The sequence below is a fragment of the Pipistrellus kuhlii genome, unplaced genomic scaffold, assembly GCF_014108245.1.
Source record: "Pipistrellus kuhlii isolate mPipKuh1 unplaced genomic scaffold, mPipKuh1.p scaffold_m20_p_4, whole genome shotgun sequence".
NCBI lineage: Eukaryota > Metazoa > Chordata > Mammalia > Chiroptera > Vespertilionidae > Pipistrellus > Pipistrellus kuhlii.
The window spans coordinates 12,869,012-12,883,896 of NW_023425540.1; the positions used below are offsets into that span (position 1 = coordinate 12,869,012).

At 38.1% G+C, this 14,885-nt stretch overlaps 1 protein-coding gene across 1 annotated transcript in view; it reads right to left on the minus strand.

Moving 5' to 3' along the window:
• The window catches only part of DNAH5 (dynein axonemal heavy chain 5), a 193,852-nt gene that overhangs the window by 142,473 nt on the left and 36,494 nt on the right, over window positions 1-14,885 (minus strand). Inside the window, exons 2-9 of the mRNA XM_045571576.1 lie at window positions 12,794-12,928; window positions 9,849-9,933; window positions 7,754-7,914; window positions 6,361-6,582; window positions 5,599-5,736; window positions 4,702-4,878; window positions 3,009-3,122; window positions 2,228-2,335 (exon numbers count right to left, since the gene is read on the minus strand). Coding sequence (XP_045427532.1) covers window positions 2,228-2,335; window positions 3,009-3,122; window positions 4,702-4,878; window positions 5,599-5,736; window positions 6,361-6,582; window positions 7,754-7,914; window positions 9,849-9,933; window positions 12,794-12,928 — 1,140 coding nt within the window. The remainder of the gene's footprint in view (window positions 1-2,227; window positions 2,336-3,008; window positions 3,123-4,701; window positions 4,879-5,598; window positions 5,737-6,360; window positions 6,583-7,753; window positions 7,915-9,848; window positions 9,934-12,793; window positions 12,929-14,885) is intronic.

Consider the following 14,885-nt stretch of genomic DNA (forward strand, 5'->3'; position numbering starts at 1 on the left):
ATCAAAATCTCAATGGCATTTTTAAAATATATTTTTATTCATTTCAGAGAATACAAGAAAGGGAGAGAGAGATAGAAACATCAATGATGAGAGAGAATCATTGATGAGCTGCCTCCTGCACATCCCCTGTGGGGCTGGGCCTCGATCCCCAGTAGAGGGCATATAGGAGACATCCCATCTATTATTCTTTCTCATTATTGATGTTTTCCATGTCTCTCTCTCCCCTATTCTCTCTGAAATAAATTTAACTTTATTTTAAATAAATTATGTATCATGCTTAACAAAATAAGTCTGATGGAAAAAGTCAAGAACCATATGATTTCACTCATATGTGGACTATAAAACTAAAAGCAACAAATAAACAAGCAAGACAAAAACTCATGGACACAGATAACAGTATGGTGGTTACCAGAGGGAAAGAGGAAGAGAGGTAGTAAAAGGTTAAGAGGTCAAATATGTGGTGAGATAAAGAGATTTGACTTTGGGTGGTAAACACACAATGCAATATTGATGATGTATTTTAGAACTGTACACTTGAAATCTATAATTTTATTCATTAATGTTACCCCAATAAATTTAATTTTTTAAATAAAAATGACCTGCTCTCTTAGCAAATGTCAAGTACACAACACAGTATTGCTAACTATAGTCACCATGCTGTACATAAGACTCCCAGAAATTATTCATCTTAATAACTGAAAGTTTATACATTTTTACCATCTCCCCATTTCCACCAACCTCCCAGTTCCTGGCAACCACCACTTTACTCTCTACTTCTATTTGTTTGACATTTTTAGATTCCACACATATATTGTCTAAAACATTTGTGAAATCACGGAGTTGGAAGTACCACAGACTTCCAACAATTCAAGACTCTAGAAATGACTCACTTTCCAACCTAAATGCTGCTAAGCATTTCCCTGATTTCTTTGAGTAGCTTGCTCTACCACCTCAGTTTCTAAGTGTCATATGGTCTGTCCACATGATCATCTCATGCCACTAGATCTTTAGCAGACATGTCTATAGGAGAGGGAAACAGAAAGAGGAAAGCTAAGATTTTATCCATCCATCCAAACTTTAAAAAGACTTCAGACTTTTCTCAGTGATTTTTTATAAATTAAAAGGACTACTGTATGCATGGAATGATATGATGGCTGGGATTTAGTGCAAAGGTATAAGAGAAAGAAGGCTGACCATTGAATCTGTGTAATGTGTACAGGGGGTTCAGTATACAATTCTCTTTCCTTTTGCACCTGCTTCAAATTTCCCATAATGAAAGGATCTATAATAGAAATTAAAAAAAGGTTGTTTTCCAATTTTATTCAACAAGGCCTGCAAATAATAGGCAAGCCAATCTGTGTTGTTACTACAGGAACAAAACAAGTTGACTTTGGAGTCTTCTGCCCAGGGTCTAGCCCCCGTGACCCCCACATGTAGTTTTAAAGTGTGGTCAGGAATTGCTGCCTTGTTACTTGATGTGAAAGCAGAAGAATTTTTCGCTGAGCACACAAGGCTGATGGCCCTATTCCCAGGAAGAAGTATGACTCCTACAGCATTAGTATTCACAGCACAAGTCACGATGAAAATTCCTCCATTTTAATACAACATTTAAAATTGTGCCTTGGCAATGAAAAAGTCATCTATTTCTCAAGAGACCATTCATAGTGGGAAAAGCAACAGTGCTCACCATAAACACTTAGGAGTTAGGACATAAGGTTTAAACATCGTTACGGTTTTTTGGCAGAATCATTATAATTGCTTTATGGATTACTGGAACATTGCAAGTGGCTTTTATTATTGAGATTACTATCCTAATAACACCAAGTAAACAACTGTGCATCAAATAAATTTGGTACCAGTAGCTTATAAATATGAAACAGGAGATAGTCTCTTTTTTTCTTAATTAAAATTTACCCATGGGAATAAATAATGTGCTCAATAACCTAGGTAAGAAATTCCAAAAAGAATCTTTTTTCATTTTTATTATATAAATAACACAATATTTATTATAACAATTACTTTGAAAAATCATGCTTCCTGACTTGGCCAGAATCAGCCTCTCACATAAACTTAATTCTAGCTCCATTGGGAGATTAAGCTTTTTTTTTAATTGTAGTATACAGAGACACTGGGTTGTATTAATACGGTCATTTTTAATTACCAAAATATTGACCATTGGCAAAGAAATATCAGCGACCACATTGCGGACTTAATGCTATACACTTACCTTTACAAACAGAGATGTAATCTTCTCAGAGGTGTTATAATAATGAGAGATACTGTAGATCATTTTTATTGCATTTATAAGTGTAGGAATAGCATCAATCATGGATATCTGGAAGATAACACAAAAGTTTTCTGGGAAACAAATATCAAATTCAGCAAATCATGCCATCTAAGTAGCTTTTACTTAAAATTTTAAAATATTATCTAACACTTTCCATAAATACATTTAAAGATCATTTTATTATTTAGTCATATTCATTTAATCAAATTTTATTTCAATTCAAGAAACACTAACTTTCTTTTCATGACAAGGAGGTTGTGTTAATTGACAATCAAGTTTGTAATCAATAAAAGCAGGTACTTCCTAAAGTTCAAAGTTCAAAAAAACACCTGCTCGATGACTCTTCCCACAGTAGGGTAGCCCAAAATGTCAACAGCAATATTTAGTGGAAAATGCAATATGCAAGAAATTTTTTTTAAATATCACAAATACATCTTTAATATTAATTGATGGAAGGATGGATAGGCAAACGTAAATGTATAGATAGATATAGATAGATATAGATATAGATATAGATATAGATATAGATATAGATATAGATATAGATATAGATATAGATAGATATATAGGTTTGTGTATATATACATGTCATTTTCTTAAAAATAAAAAGAGACTTCTAAGACTTTTCTAACAGACTGTAATATCCAAAAACCAAACTCTACACTCAATTCAGCTGTTATAAAAGGGCCATCAGGAGACTGAGTAGAAATAATTAACTCACAGGGTCATTGCTGTACAATGGGTCACAGCATTTTTCAAGTGTGTACAAATATCTGACATTGTCCTTTGCCTCATTAGCTGCATCGGTGATTCGAATATCCATCTCCCGCCAAGTCTAAGCACAGTTAAGGAAAGCAATTTTAATGCAATTATTAATAGAGAGGCTTCCAATATAATAGCTGCTAAGAGTTACCACAGATTCCTTGTGTCCTACTTTCACTTTGTCCTGGGCATCTTACATAAAACTGAACCCAGAGGAGTGAAGGACATTGTCACACTGAAGAGTAATTTTAATTTTTTACTAGGCCTTCCCTTATAAAACCTATTAAATAACTAGGACAGAGCATCAAGAGGGAAGCAATTATTTATTAACTGCCAACCATATACCAGGACTGTGCTATGACCTATGAATTTCAAAATGGACAGATATCTAAAAATAGGAGAAGTAAAAGTAAACGATTTAGCTCCAGCCAACATGTTCAACTGACTTCATTGAAGTCCTACTGATATTTCTGAACTACAGCACAATGAAATGGTTACATTCTTTGAACAATGACATAAGGTAAGTCTAAAGCAGTTATTGAAACAAATTATTATTTAAATTCTTTTCATAGATTGAAACATCCATGCAAATAGTTAATAAACTGCCTTTATGGCAGCAATACCCAGTGTGGTAGGCACCACTGACTCCGGGTATTCATGTCCTTGTGTCATTCCCTCCCCTTTATTGCGGGCTGAATCTAGCATTGCTTCTAACAAATAAGGTGTGACAAAGTGATGGGATGTCATTTCTGGAGTTAGTTTACCGAAAGACTGTGGCTTCCATGTGGGGTGCTCTCTTGCACTCTGCACATACTCCTTTCAATGGAAGCCAGCTGCCAGGTTGTGAGGGGCCCAATAAGTGGTAAAGAACTAAAAGAAGCCTTCAGCCAACAGCCAGCAAGGAACTGAATCCTGCAACAACCCCATGAGTAACTTGGAATCATATCCTCCCCAGTCGAGCCTGCTGATGAGCCAACACACCTACTGCAACCTCATGAGAGATCCTGAGTCAGAGGCACCCAGCTAACCTGCACCCAAATTCCTGACCCACAGGCTGTGGGACACTAAATGTTTGCTTTAAGTTGCTGAGATTGAGGGTAAATTGTAACACAGCAATATAAAACTAATATACCAGAACTAAAATATATATAAGTTTTCATTATTACTACTCCTAGTTGGTGTGAATTCATACTATATATATAATCATGTTATGATGTGCCATCTTAATTACATGCATACATGCATACATATATACATACAAGTATATCAGTCAACAAATAAAAAATTATAGAAGGGCAATATACAATCTTCATTTTTTTTTTTTTCCATGAGGGTATAATAACACGTTTCTGGCCAAGACCGGTTTGGCTCAATGGATAGGGCATCGGCTTGGGGACCACTCAAGGGCATGTACTTTGGTTGTGGGCATATCCCCAGTAGGGGGTGTGCAAGAGGCAGCTGATCGATGACTCTCTCATCGATGTTTCTAGCTTTCTATTATATCTCTCTCCCTTCCTCTCTGTACAAAATCAATAAAATACATTAAAAATAATAATAAAAAAATAACATGTTTTTGTTCCTGATTACTCTGTGACCTGAAATACCCTAGAACATGAAATTCCCACTTCATACAGCAAAAAGTGGCTCACAACCTTCAGAAGTTTCGACTTGGCTGCAGCAAGCACTGCCAACACAGCCTTCACATCTGGGCTTTTCAACTGATCCAAAAGGTAGTTAAACTTGGACAGTCTCTTTTTCCAATGCTCCAACTCTGCTCGGGGTCCAAGGTCATCGGCTTCCTTTCGCAGCTGATTGTTTTCCGCGAGGACCTGTGAGTGCGCAGAATAAACGTGAACCATTGAGCAGGGCTGGAGGTATGAATGCTATAGATAAGCAAAAAAACTATCTGAACATGCTCCTTGCTTATTCATTTGCATGTTTTAAATGATAGCCTTTTACTAACTTGACACATCCATTTTTACATCCTCCACAAAAACTTAGTTGAGTTGTTCTAACAGAAAACTACTCACGTAAGGAGTTATAATAAGCTTTCGGAGGACCTGACCTCAGCACATTTCCTTGGTTATAATTATTATATATAACCTCAAAACAATATGACCTTAGAAAGCCCCCACAGCTATGTTGGTTAATCCCAATTGTGTTTACTTTTTGATGCAATGTCCACCTCCACTTAGGACTTTTCAGAAAATATTTTTTAAGGTGAAGTCTCAAGATCTCTCTCTGGAAGACACACTAAATTAGAAAATTCTGAATTTCTACAGATGTTCTCATCAAAGAAAATTATGCCTTGAGGGAAAAAATAGCAAAGCGCTGTCTTCTAGTTATGTAAGCACACAGAGTCATTAACTTTCATCTCTTAGAATTCTTATTCTCTCTTCCTAATGACTCCAAATTAACGCCAGGGGAACCTCTCACCTTTCAGGCACCCCTGGTAAAATCCTTAGGCAAATGCGAATAGCAAATGATATACCTTCATCCACTGGCCAGTTCAGTAGCATGGCCACTGATATTTGGCTTCTGGAAATTACCTGTTCTGTTTGTTTGATCCATACTTTCATACAACCTTCTACTTTTTCCAAAGTCTCGGGGTTATTAGCTAGAGTCACATAGTCTATCGGTTCCTCCAGGGTTTTCAGTTCAAATATGTCACACTTTTGAAGGTTCACCTAATTAAAATGAAAATTAGATAATAAGGTGGTGCTTTTTACACTAGGTCCAAGTTCCTTCTTTCTGGATGCAGAGCAATGCCACAAGTATTTCATACTCTGCAGCCACACATCTGACATGACTGAGTCTTCCATCATAGTCACCATTTCTATGGAACCTCTGATGCATTAATCACTTCTAGCTAAGAAATTTAAATCTAGTCTCCACCACATCTAGAGTGGGCAATAAAAAATGCCCATGAGCCTTAGCTGGTTTGGCTCAGCAGATAGACCATCAGCCTGCAAACCAAAGGGTCCCAGGTTCAATTCCAGTCAGGGACACATACCTTCATTGCAAGCTCTTCCCCAACCAATCAGGGCCCTAATCAGGCCTCATGCAGGAGGCAACCAATCAATGTGTTTCACACTGATGTTTCTCTCTCTGTCTTTCCCTCTCTTCCACTCTCCATAAATTCAATGAAAAATATTCTCAGGTGAGGACTAACAACAAAAAAATGCCCATGAAATTTTTTCAAGATTTGCAAGACAGTGGGATTAAGACTATTTAAGAGAAGTATTACACACTTCTATGTTGATTTGCTCACTCTTGACCATTTTTTGAAGGAGTAACTTCTTCGTGCTTACCTTCTCCCTCAAACTCTCCTGCGCACCCGACAGGACGCTCACAAAGCCTTCCAGAGAGCTCAGGAACTCCTGCCGAATGCCGGCTGCTTCCTGAAGCCCCTGGAGCTCACCCCAGCCCTGGCTCCTGGCCCTGAGTGTGGGAATGAAGATGTCCGACAGCAAACGCCGCATGCTGTTGAGCAGGCCCCCATCTGCAGCATCCAACATGTTAAAGCTCACCTCCTGGAAAGCAAGTGGGACCCTTTACTGTAAACATCACCTTCAGTCGCAACATAGCCACTAAGGCCCATTAACCACCCATCCTGTGGAAGGGAATAAAGACCACCCAAGAAAAGCAAAGGCTAGTAATTCAGAGCTTGCTATATTAAGGGAGTTCGCCACCATCACCTACCTTCGGCATAGCCTCATAGGCAGACAGGGGAGGGGGAAGAGCCTTCTTGTGGTGTGTCCTGATTGGAGGGTGCTGACCTGGGGAAGCTAGAGGAGGGCTAACTAGAAGCAAGGTAACTTAAGCAATTGGTCAGGAGAGCACATTTGGCTTTTCCTAGTTGGCCCCAGAGAAGGCCATTGGAAGTACAGAAAAAAATTCAGTAGACTGGCACTCGAGAATAAAATCTTGGCCATTCTGACCACCTGTGACAGCAGTTACTGTTTAGCTTCCTCATTGGCTTTCCTGAGAGTCTGATAAGCAGACTGGCTACCTTTTGCTTTTGTTGTTTGTTTGCTTGTTTGTTTGTTTTTTAATCTTTTGTAGACAGGGTTTTGCTTTCCTGGGAAGGTTGCTGCAGGTTGGAGGTCAAAGTTTTATTGTATGGTCTGGCCATTGTCTGTTTTTCTATTCAGTATCTCCATCTAGTAAATTATTATTTTTCACACCCTGGATAAGACATAAGCTTTATACTATTCTAAAATGCAATCATAACAATAAAAATCGAAACAAATAGAACATAAGATGTTTACCAGTTTATCTATACCAAGCAGATAATGCATCTATTAAGGGTAAGAAAGATATGTACAGATGAACTTTATTCTGTACAGAAAAAAATAAAGTTATATATGTTCACTTCAAAAAGTTTGATTTTAAATGTATGGAATTTCTTATAAAGTAAATTATATATGAGGAATCCTTTTTAAAAAGAAAGACCTTACTGTCACACACACACACACACAAACACACACACACACACAATATAACATCAGTTTCTATTAATAAATTGAGTATTTAGTCCTCTTCCCTAACATATTTTTTAAAAATGTTCACTTAAAGTGCTTGTAAAAATACTTCTTTGAAAGGAGTTTTAGATATTTAGAGAATATTTAATAAGCAATGGCTGCCTCCCGCAGAACGTGGGTGGTTTTTGGTAAGGGGCGGAGGGCTGCTCTTGCCCCTTACCCGGTGGATGTTCTCGGGGGTGATGGCTCTGGAAGGGTCGGGCCTGATGAAGAACACACACACTCCAGTAAGAGCAACATCTTTTCCCTCCGTCACGAACACTTTAGGTTTTATAGTCTTTGTAGAAATAGGAGTTAATCCTCTTGAAGAGCTTTGTTGTCCTACAAATGCAAAAGAATGTTAGGTTCACAACTGCTATTGCAGTCCACATGGTCACTGGATAGGGCTTCCTCGTTAAAATATATCGTCTTGGCTTATCCATGTGCCCTAGAAGGTCCAACTCTTGGACAATCTCCAGCCTGAACCCTAAAGGGATCTAAAAGGATCTGCTCAATTCCATATCATAGCTTCATTTCAAAATCGTTGCTCCAGGAAAAAGCAGGAAGGAGAGGAGCTGGAATAAGAAAGATTGGTGCACAGCAGATCCTTGCTGAAGCTCTAAAAGTCACAGTGGGCCTTCCCGGGGCAGTGGGGGCGGGTGAAAGAGGGGAGAGCATGGATTGGCATTTGCTATGTGTCAGGCCCTCTGATTGGAACATTGTCTGCATTGTTAAACCTCTCTACAACCTTGAAGGCAGGTGCAAACCCAAGATAAAAAATAAAATAAAATAAAATAAAATAAAATAAAATAAAATAAAATAAAATAATAAAAATAAAAATAAAAACAGCTTTAACTGCAAACTTCAGACCTCCACCTCCCTCTGCTGCCCCTCCTCTGTCAGGGTTGGCTCTCCACTACAATGCTAGAGTCAGGATTGTGTAGAGGCAGGAGAGCATTATGACAAACGGTGTGACCTCTAGAGTCAGACTACCAGAGCTTCAATCTCAAGCTGCTCTGCTTAGTCATGTGACCTTGGGCAAAATTACTTAATATTTCTGTGCCTCTGTTTTGTCATCTGAAAAGTGAGAATAATAATTCTAACATTGAGCATCTGGAATTGTTGTCAGAATTAAATAAGTTAAAACCTATAAAGCCCTTAGAAAAGTGTATCAAAAGACTAGCTCACTAAGCATTATCATTATTATTATCTGAAAATTAATTTTTGGTCATGCAAGCATGCAGTTCATTTAAGTACATAGAGTATGCTCTGAGCTCTTCCACTGTGTTCTTATCTGCCCCAGAAAGTTTTAGATCTCCAAATGAACAGATAGCTCAAACAAGACTATTGGGGTAGGAGCAAGATCATTAACGAATTCAGCATTGCATGAGCTTTGGGGTAGGAGCAAGATCATTAACGAATTCAGCATTGCATGAGCTTTGAAACCTGAGATAGAATCCAAAACTTCTGTATTATTTTGACTTTCTCTCAAAATACAAAATACTTCCTGACCACAAAACAGTAAATGGATAATTTTGAGGAAATGCTGATCATTTAGATTATACATGCGCAATTTTTTGTTTTTAAACAAAAAAGCATAGTCACACCATATACCAACAGCAATAACTATTTTCCCTTTCTTCAAAAAGGTAATAAAAGGATGCATATGATATGTTAATATAATCATACTATATTTGTTTATGTCACTAGCTTGGCTTCAGAATTTTATGAATCCACATAAATGTAAAATGGCGTTTGCCAGTTGACTCTATACAAAGATTTACAAATTTTTCTTAAGAGAAAGTGACTAAACTTATCATTCACTATTACTCCTTTGAATCATAGTCAATGGAAAATAAACATAATGTGACATATAACGGGAAAACTCATGTTAGGGTTTTGGCAACAATTCCTACATTAAAAAGAAATAGTGCCTATATAGAAAAGAAACAGATGCCCATTAGAAGTTATAGAATATGATTGCTTGGAATGAACTAGCATGTAAGAAAAGGAAGTCTCAAAATGTAAGCTACTTTATTGTTCCTTAATTACCAGCACAGTGTGACAAAGTAAACAAAACATCCCAAATAAAGATAGAACAACCAGGCTAGGTCCCTGTCATACCTGTCTCCTTTCCTTAAGGTAAAAATAGAACCTGGGTCTCATCCTCCACACCTCACTGCTACCTGTTCAGGTCTTACAATGGCCTTCTGCTTCGTGCCACCCTCAATTAAATCTAACACATTTCCGGGTTGTGGCCCATCAAATTTGGATACCTGTTTCTGCTACCTCCACATCCTGATAGTAAAACATGAGGTGACGAAGGCCTCCAACAGCAAAAAGCCGATCAATTCTTTCAATCTGGGAAAAAGAAAAGACAAGGTAACAACTTCGTTCTTAATTAGAAACCGCATTTAAATCAGCATTTACTGTCATCTTTCTCCTTCAGATAGAACTACATTTGATACAAGCAACATAGAAATGCCTCATATAGTAAATATTCAATTCAAAGAAGTAATTCAGTTAACCATAAAAATACTTGTCACATATACAGATTTGAAGAGATTGTTTCTCCATTTTTTTTAAATATGTTTTTATTCATTTTTTAGAGAAAGAGGAAGGGAGAGGGAGAGGAAGATAGAAACATCAATGAGAGAGAAACATTGATCCACTGCCTCCTGCATGGCCCCCACTGGGGATCAATCTCGAAACCTGGGCATGTGCCCTGACCAGGAATCAAACCCATGACCTCTTGCTTCATAGGTCAAAGTTCAAGCACTGAGCCATACCAGCTGGGCTGTCTCTCCATTTTTGCTAATTTCCTAAAGTGTTGAGCTGTTGAAGGTAAATATAAACATAGATGACTGTTTTACTTTCAATCAACTGCAGATCAGAAAACAGACCTTTCAAAACCCAGATAATTGTTAATATTAAATTTCAATAATCACTATAATCACTGAAAAATGCCATGAGAACACACATGACATGGAACAGTCCAGCCCATAGCAACCTGGAACCTGGTCCCATCCGCCCCACCGTGAGAATCACTGTACACCTGTAGGTCTACCAATTGGCCTGCTACCGATGGAGATGCTTCTTTTAAATTGTCAATCGCATAGTTTTGAATTCAAATTGGGAAAAAAAATGATAAAATCTGCACTCCCATGAGGATGGCTACTATAAAAAAAAAATAGAAAATAATAAATGTTGGCAAGGATGTAGAGAAACTGGAACCCTTGTGTACTGTTGGCAGGGATGTAAAATGTCATTGTGGAAAACAGTATGGCATTTCATCAAAATATTAAAAATAGGATTATTATATTAGCCAAAAACTCCACTTCTGGGCATACATGCCAAAGAATTGAAAGCAGGATTTTGCAGAGACATTTGCACACTCATTCTCACAGCAGCATTATTCTCAGTAGCCAAAAGGTGGAAGCAACTCAACTGTTCATTGATGGGTGAATGGATAAACAAAATGTAGTACATGCACTTTAAAATAATTAAGACGGTTCATTTTATTTATGTGTATTTTACCACAATTTATAATTTAAAAATTTTTAAAGGATAAAAATCTAACCTAAAAATTTAAATGTAAAAAAAAAAAAAAGAGGCCCCTCCAGTTTCTACCGTGCTATAGATAAAACCACTGGGCATGAGGAAAAGCGAGTGGCCCTGTTTCCTTCATTACATTTCCTTGCCTGGGATGGATGCACTTCATGAAATTAACTCCAAGAATGCAATGAGAGATAACTTCCATCACAGCTGTCCTAAAACACCTGCCCTTCTAGCCTTGCTTTGCAAGCCTGAGCCAGGCTGCTGTCTTTAAACTTCCAGGTTTTAATATTCCTGAGTTTTAAATATGACTAAGCAATGTGACTTGGGCTTCCCACAGTTCAGAACTTTTACTCATTTACCCCACCTGCATTATCCCAAATCCAGAAGTCTGAACTGGAAAGTAGGATAGGGTTAAGCAATTCACCTCTGGACTCTCTCCAAGACTGAATCAGCTATGAAGTACTGTTTCCTTCTATGCCTCAATTATTTGGAAATATTCAATAATATTATTTGTATCATGGTATTAGGAAGATTAAATGGGATAATAGCTGAAGATCACTGAGAAGAGAGACTGGCACAGGGTAAATATCCAATAAATGTGAGCTGTGATGAGGAGAACCAAGAGAAAAAAGGGGTATTCTCTCAACCCCTGACGGATTCATCCTATACTCAAACCATCTCAGAGTCATCCAAGCTTAGCTGCTCCACTGCCTCCTGTTAACTCCACTGGAGTGGCACGGCAGGAAGGAGCAAAGCTGGTGGACTGCTGGAGCGACAGCCAATGGATCACAGTCCTCCCAACTTAGCTTTTAGTGATACCCGGTTGGTAGTTTGGAATCAGCCATGTGGGAGTATTTACACAACAGAAATCAGCAAGCATTCACACTCTCTCTACTCTCCTGCCCCAAGGTGACTGCTAAACATTTATGAGCCTACCACTGAAAAGCATTGTCAACCGTGTGACATCTGTTCAACAAAACTGGCTCCCTTCCCCTCTTACTATCTTACTTTTAAGCACACACACCCCCCCTCTCTTTCCCCCTCCCTCCCAACAAGTTAAAAAAAGAATTAGAAGAAAAACAGACTCAGGAACCATCACAGGGTTCCTGACATGCCTTTCTCACTGCCCAGGAAATTATATCCTCCACTATTTTCAACTTTCCCATCCAAGTTCAAATGACATCCTAGGTTTTGGAGTAGAGTCATGGCAGAAAATGGGAAGCCAAGCTCAGGAACAAAAGAAACCAGATTCAGCTGCCAAACCAAAGTTGAAGCCAGGAAATGATGGCACAATCCAATCTCCCAGGTTAGAACAAAATAATTTTTTTTTAAATTATCCTCTGAGCAGAGATCCTGCTCTCCAAAATCAAGTTCCAACATGGTGCCTAAGCCCAGCTTCACTAGATTCAGAGAGATGCAGACAGAGCCATAAGAGTCGTGGAATTTAAATGGCAATTATAAGTACCCCATTCAACATAAAGACCAGGGAAGCCCTAAACTCATGCTGCCATCATCTGTCTGAAATCGGAATGGAGTCCTATCCATGCAAAAACAGGCACTCTCCTTCCTCTAAGGCCCAGCACAGGATCCTGCCATAGGACAGTGGCTACGGACCCTCCCTGGCCCCCATAATCAAGCCAGTGAGAACTCAAATGCATCCTACCTGACTCCCCTCAAGAATGGCGTCCTCCACCTCGGCTTTGTTCAAGTCCACACAGGAAGCTACAATCCCAAATAGGTAGTCATGCCTACCATCCAAATGTGCCCGCTTGGCTTCCTTCTCCTCCTTCAGTCTTTGCTACAAGGAAGAAACAAAAATGTTATGTGGCAACTGCTGTTCTCAAATGGATTCATTTTGCAATAATTTCATACTCTTGTTGCTTTTTCAAGTCTTGGGGATTCTGATAACAGGCAGCTTAATGGTGCCAGTTTTATGTACTACCTTCTATTTTTAGAAGTAATGTTATTTCTATTATGAAATAACATTGTTTTGAAATTGCATAATATAGATAAGCCAAGAGAAATAAAAATCATCTGCCATCCAGAAATGACTACTATTAACATTTTGTTCTAAATCTTTACAGCATATTTCTAGGCATATATAAGCATTCAACACACCCCAAAAAAAAAAAAAAAAAAAAAGAGAGAAAGATCTGCATTTTTTAAACATTCTCTACGTCATTAAGAAAATATTATTCTGCACTATATTCTATCTTTATTGTCTACAGATTCATATCTGTTATTAATTTCTGAATACTCTGATTACTTTATAAGCTGATTGTTAATTACAATAATAAGGCATGTTCAACATAACCAATGTTAGCAGGTTGAAGCATATCTTTCCATATGCACTATGCTCATACAAACATATGCAAATGTATGCACACCTCTCTATTATACTGTAACATTTTTCATGCATCTTTCCCTTAATAATATATCACAGACTTCTTTCTAGTTTAATACAGACTATTCCTAACTGTAGAATAGCTGCAAAAAGTTCAACAATACAGATGGACCACAATTTATTCAATCATGTGCCGTTGGTGGACATTTGGCTTCCAATTCATTTCTTGAATTAAGTACATTACCTTTCATGCCATGAGTGCAAATACAATTTCCAAGAAAAAAAAATGGAGATTAAAAAGATAAGACAACGAAGAACCTTGGGGAATACTAATATGGCAGGGGCAAAGAGGGAAAGAAACAAATAGAGAAAATAGAAAGGGAACCGGGAGGCAACACTACGAATCATCCATGGAGAGTGGTTAGTCCTACTAATGCTACAGAACATTGGTTGGGCCAACTGGATGATCCCTAGTAATGGTGTTTACAAGATGGCTACAGCATCTCACATCTCCTTTGCAATATGACCATCGCCAGCCTGTCAAAAGATGGATTCTATTTACCCTCCTATTGAATTTGGCCTGCCCTGTGACCAGTTTTCACCAAAAGAATGTGGGGAGAAGTGAGACTGTAAAACTTCCTAGGCTAAGACCTTAGGAGATCTTCAGCTCTGTCTCTGCACTTGGAATGCTCTTGGAACTCAGGCCCCATGCTGTGAGAAGTCCAAGCTGCATGGGGCACCTCCAAAGCATCTGGTCAACAGCTCCAGGCAACCTCCTAGCTGACAACCTGCAGCAACTTTCAAGCTTTCCTAGACAGCCAGACCTGATCATGCCTGCAGGTGATTGTAACCCAACCAATGGCAAGTGACTTAGAAGAATGGCCCAGCTGAGCCCAGTTATCCACAGAACCAAGAGAAATAACAGATAGTTGTTGAGCTTTAAGCTGTTGAATTCTGATATGACTTGTTACGCAGTCGTAGATAACAGTAATCCTTGTCAGAATAAGTTTAGTGGTTGGACGTAGACTTGAGAAAATGGATGACTGGGGAAAGAAAATAATAAAGCTACTGAATATAAACTATTCTTTCTAGAAATTCAACTATAAAGGAAAGGAGAATTGAGAGTCAAGGAAGAACCATTTTATGATACACAAACAAAACCAAAAAAAAAGAAAAGAAAAAGAAAAAAAGAAAAACTTTTCGGAAAAGTAAAAAATACAAAAGTTAGGATTTCATTTTTCTGAGATTGAAAGGATTCCTTGAGAGAAGCAGCTGGGGTTGAGTAAGGTTTAAAAAAAAAACACTAAACAATATTTCTATTTTCTTGCCATTTCTCTAAAAAGAAACAGACACAAGTCCTGACACAAAGTAGACATTCCATAAAACTCAAATAAAAGAAAATTTAAATCTC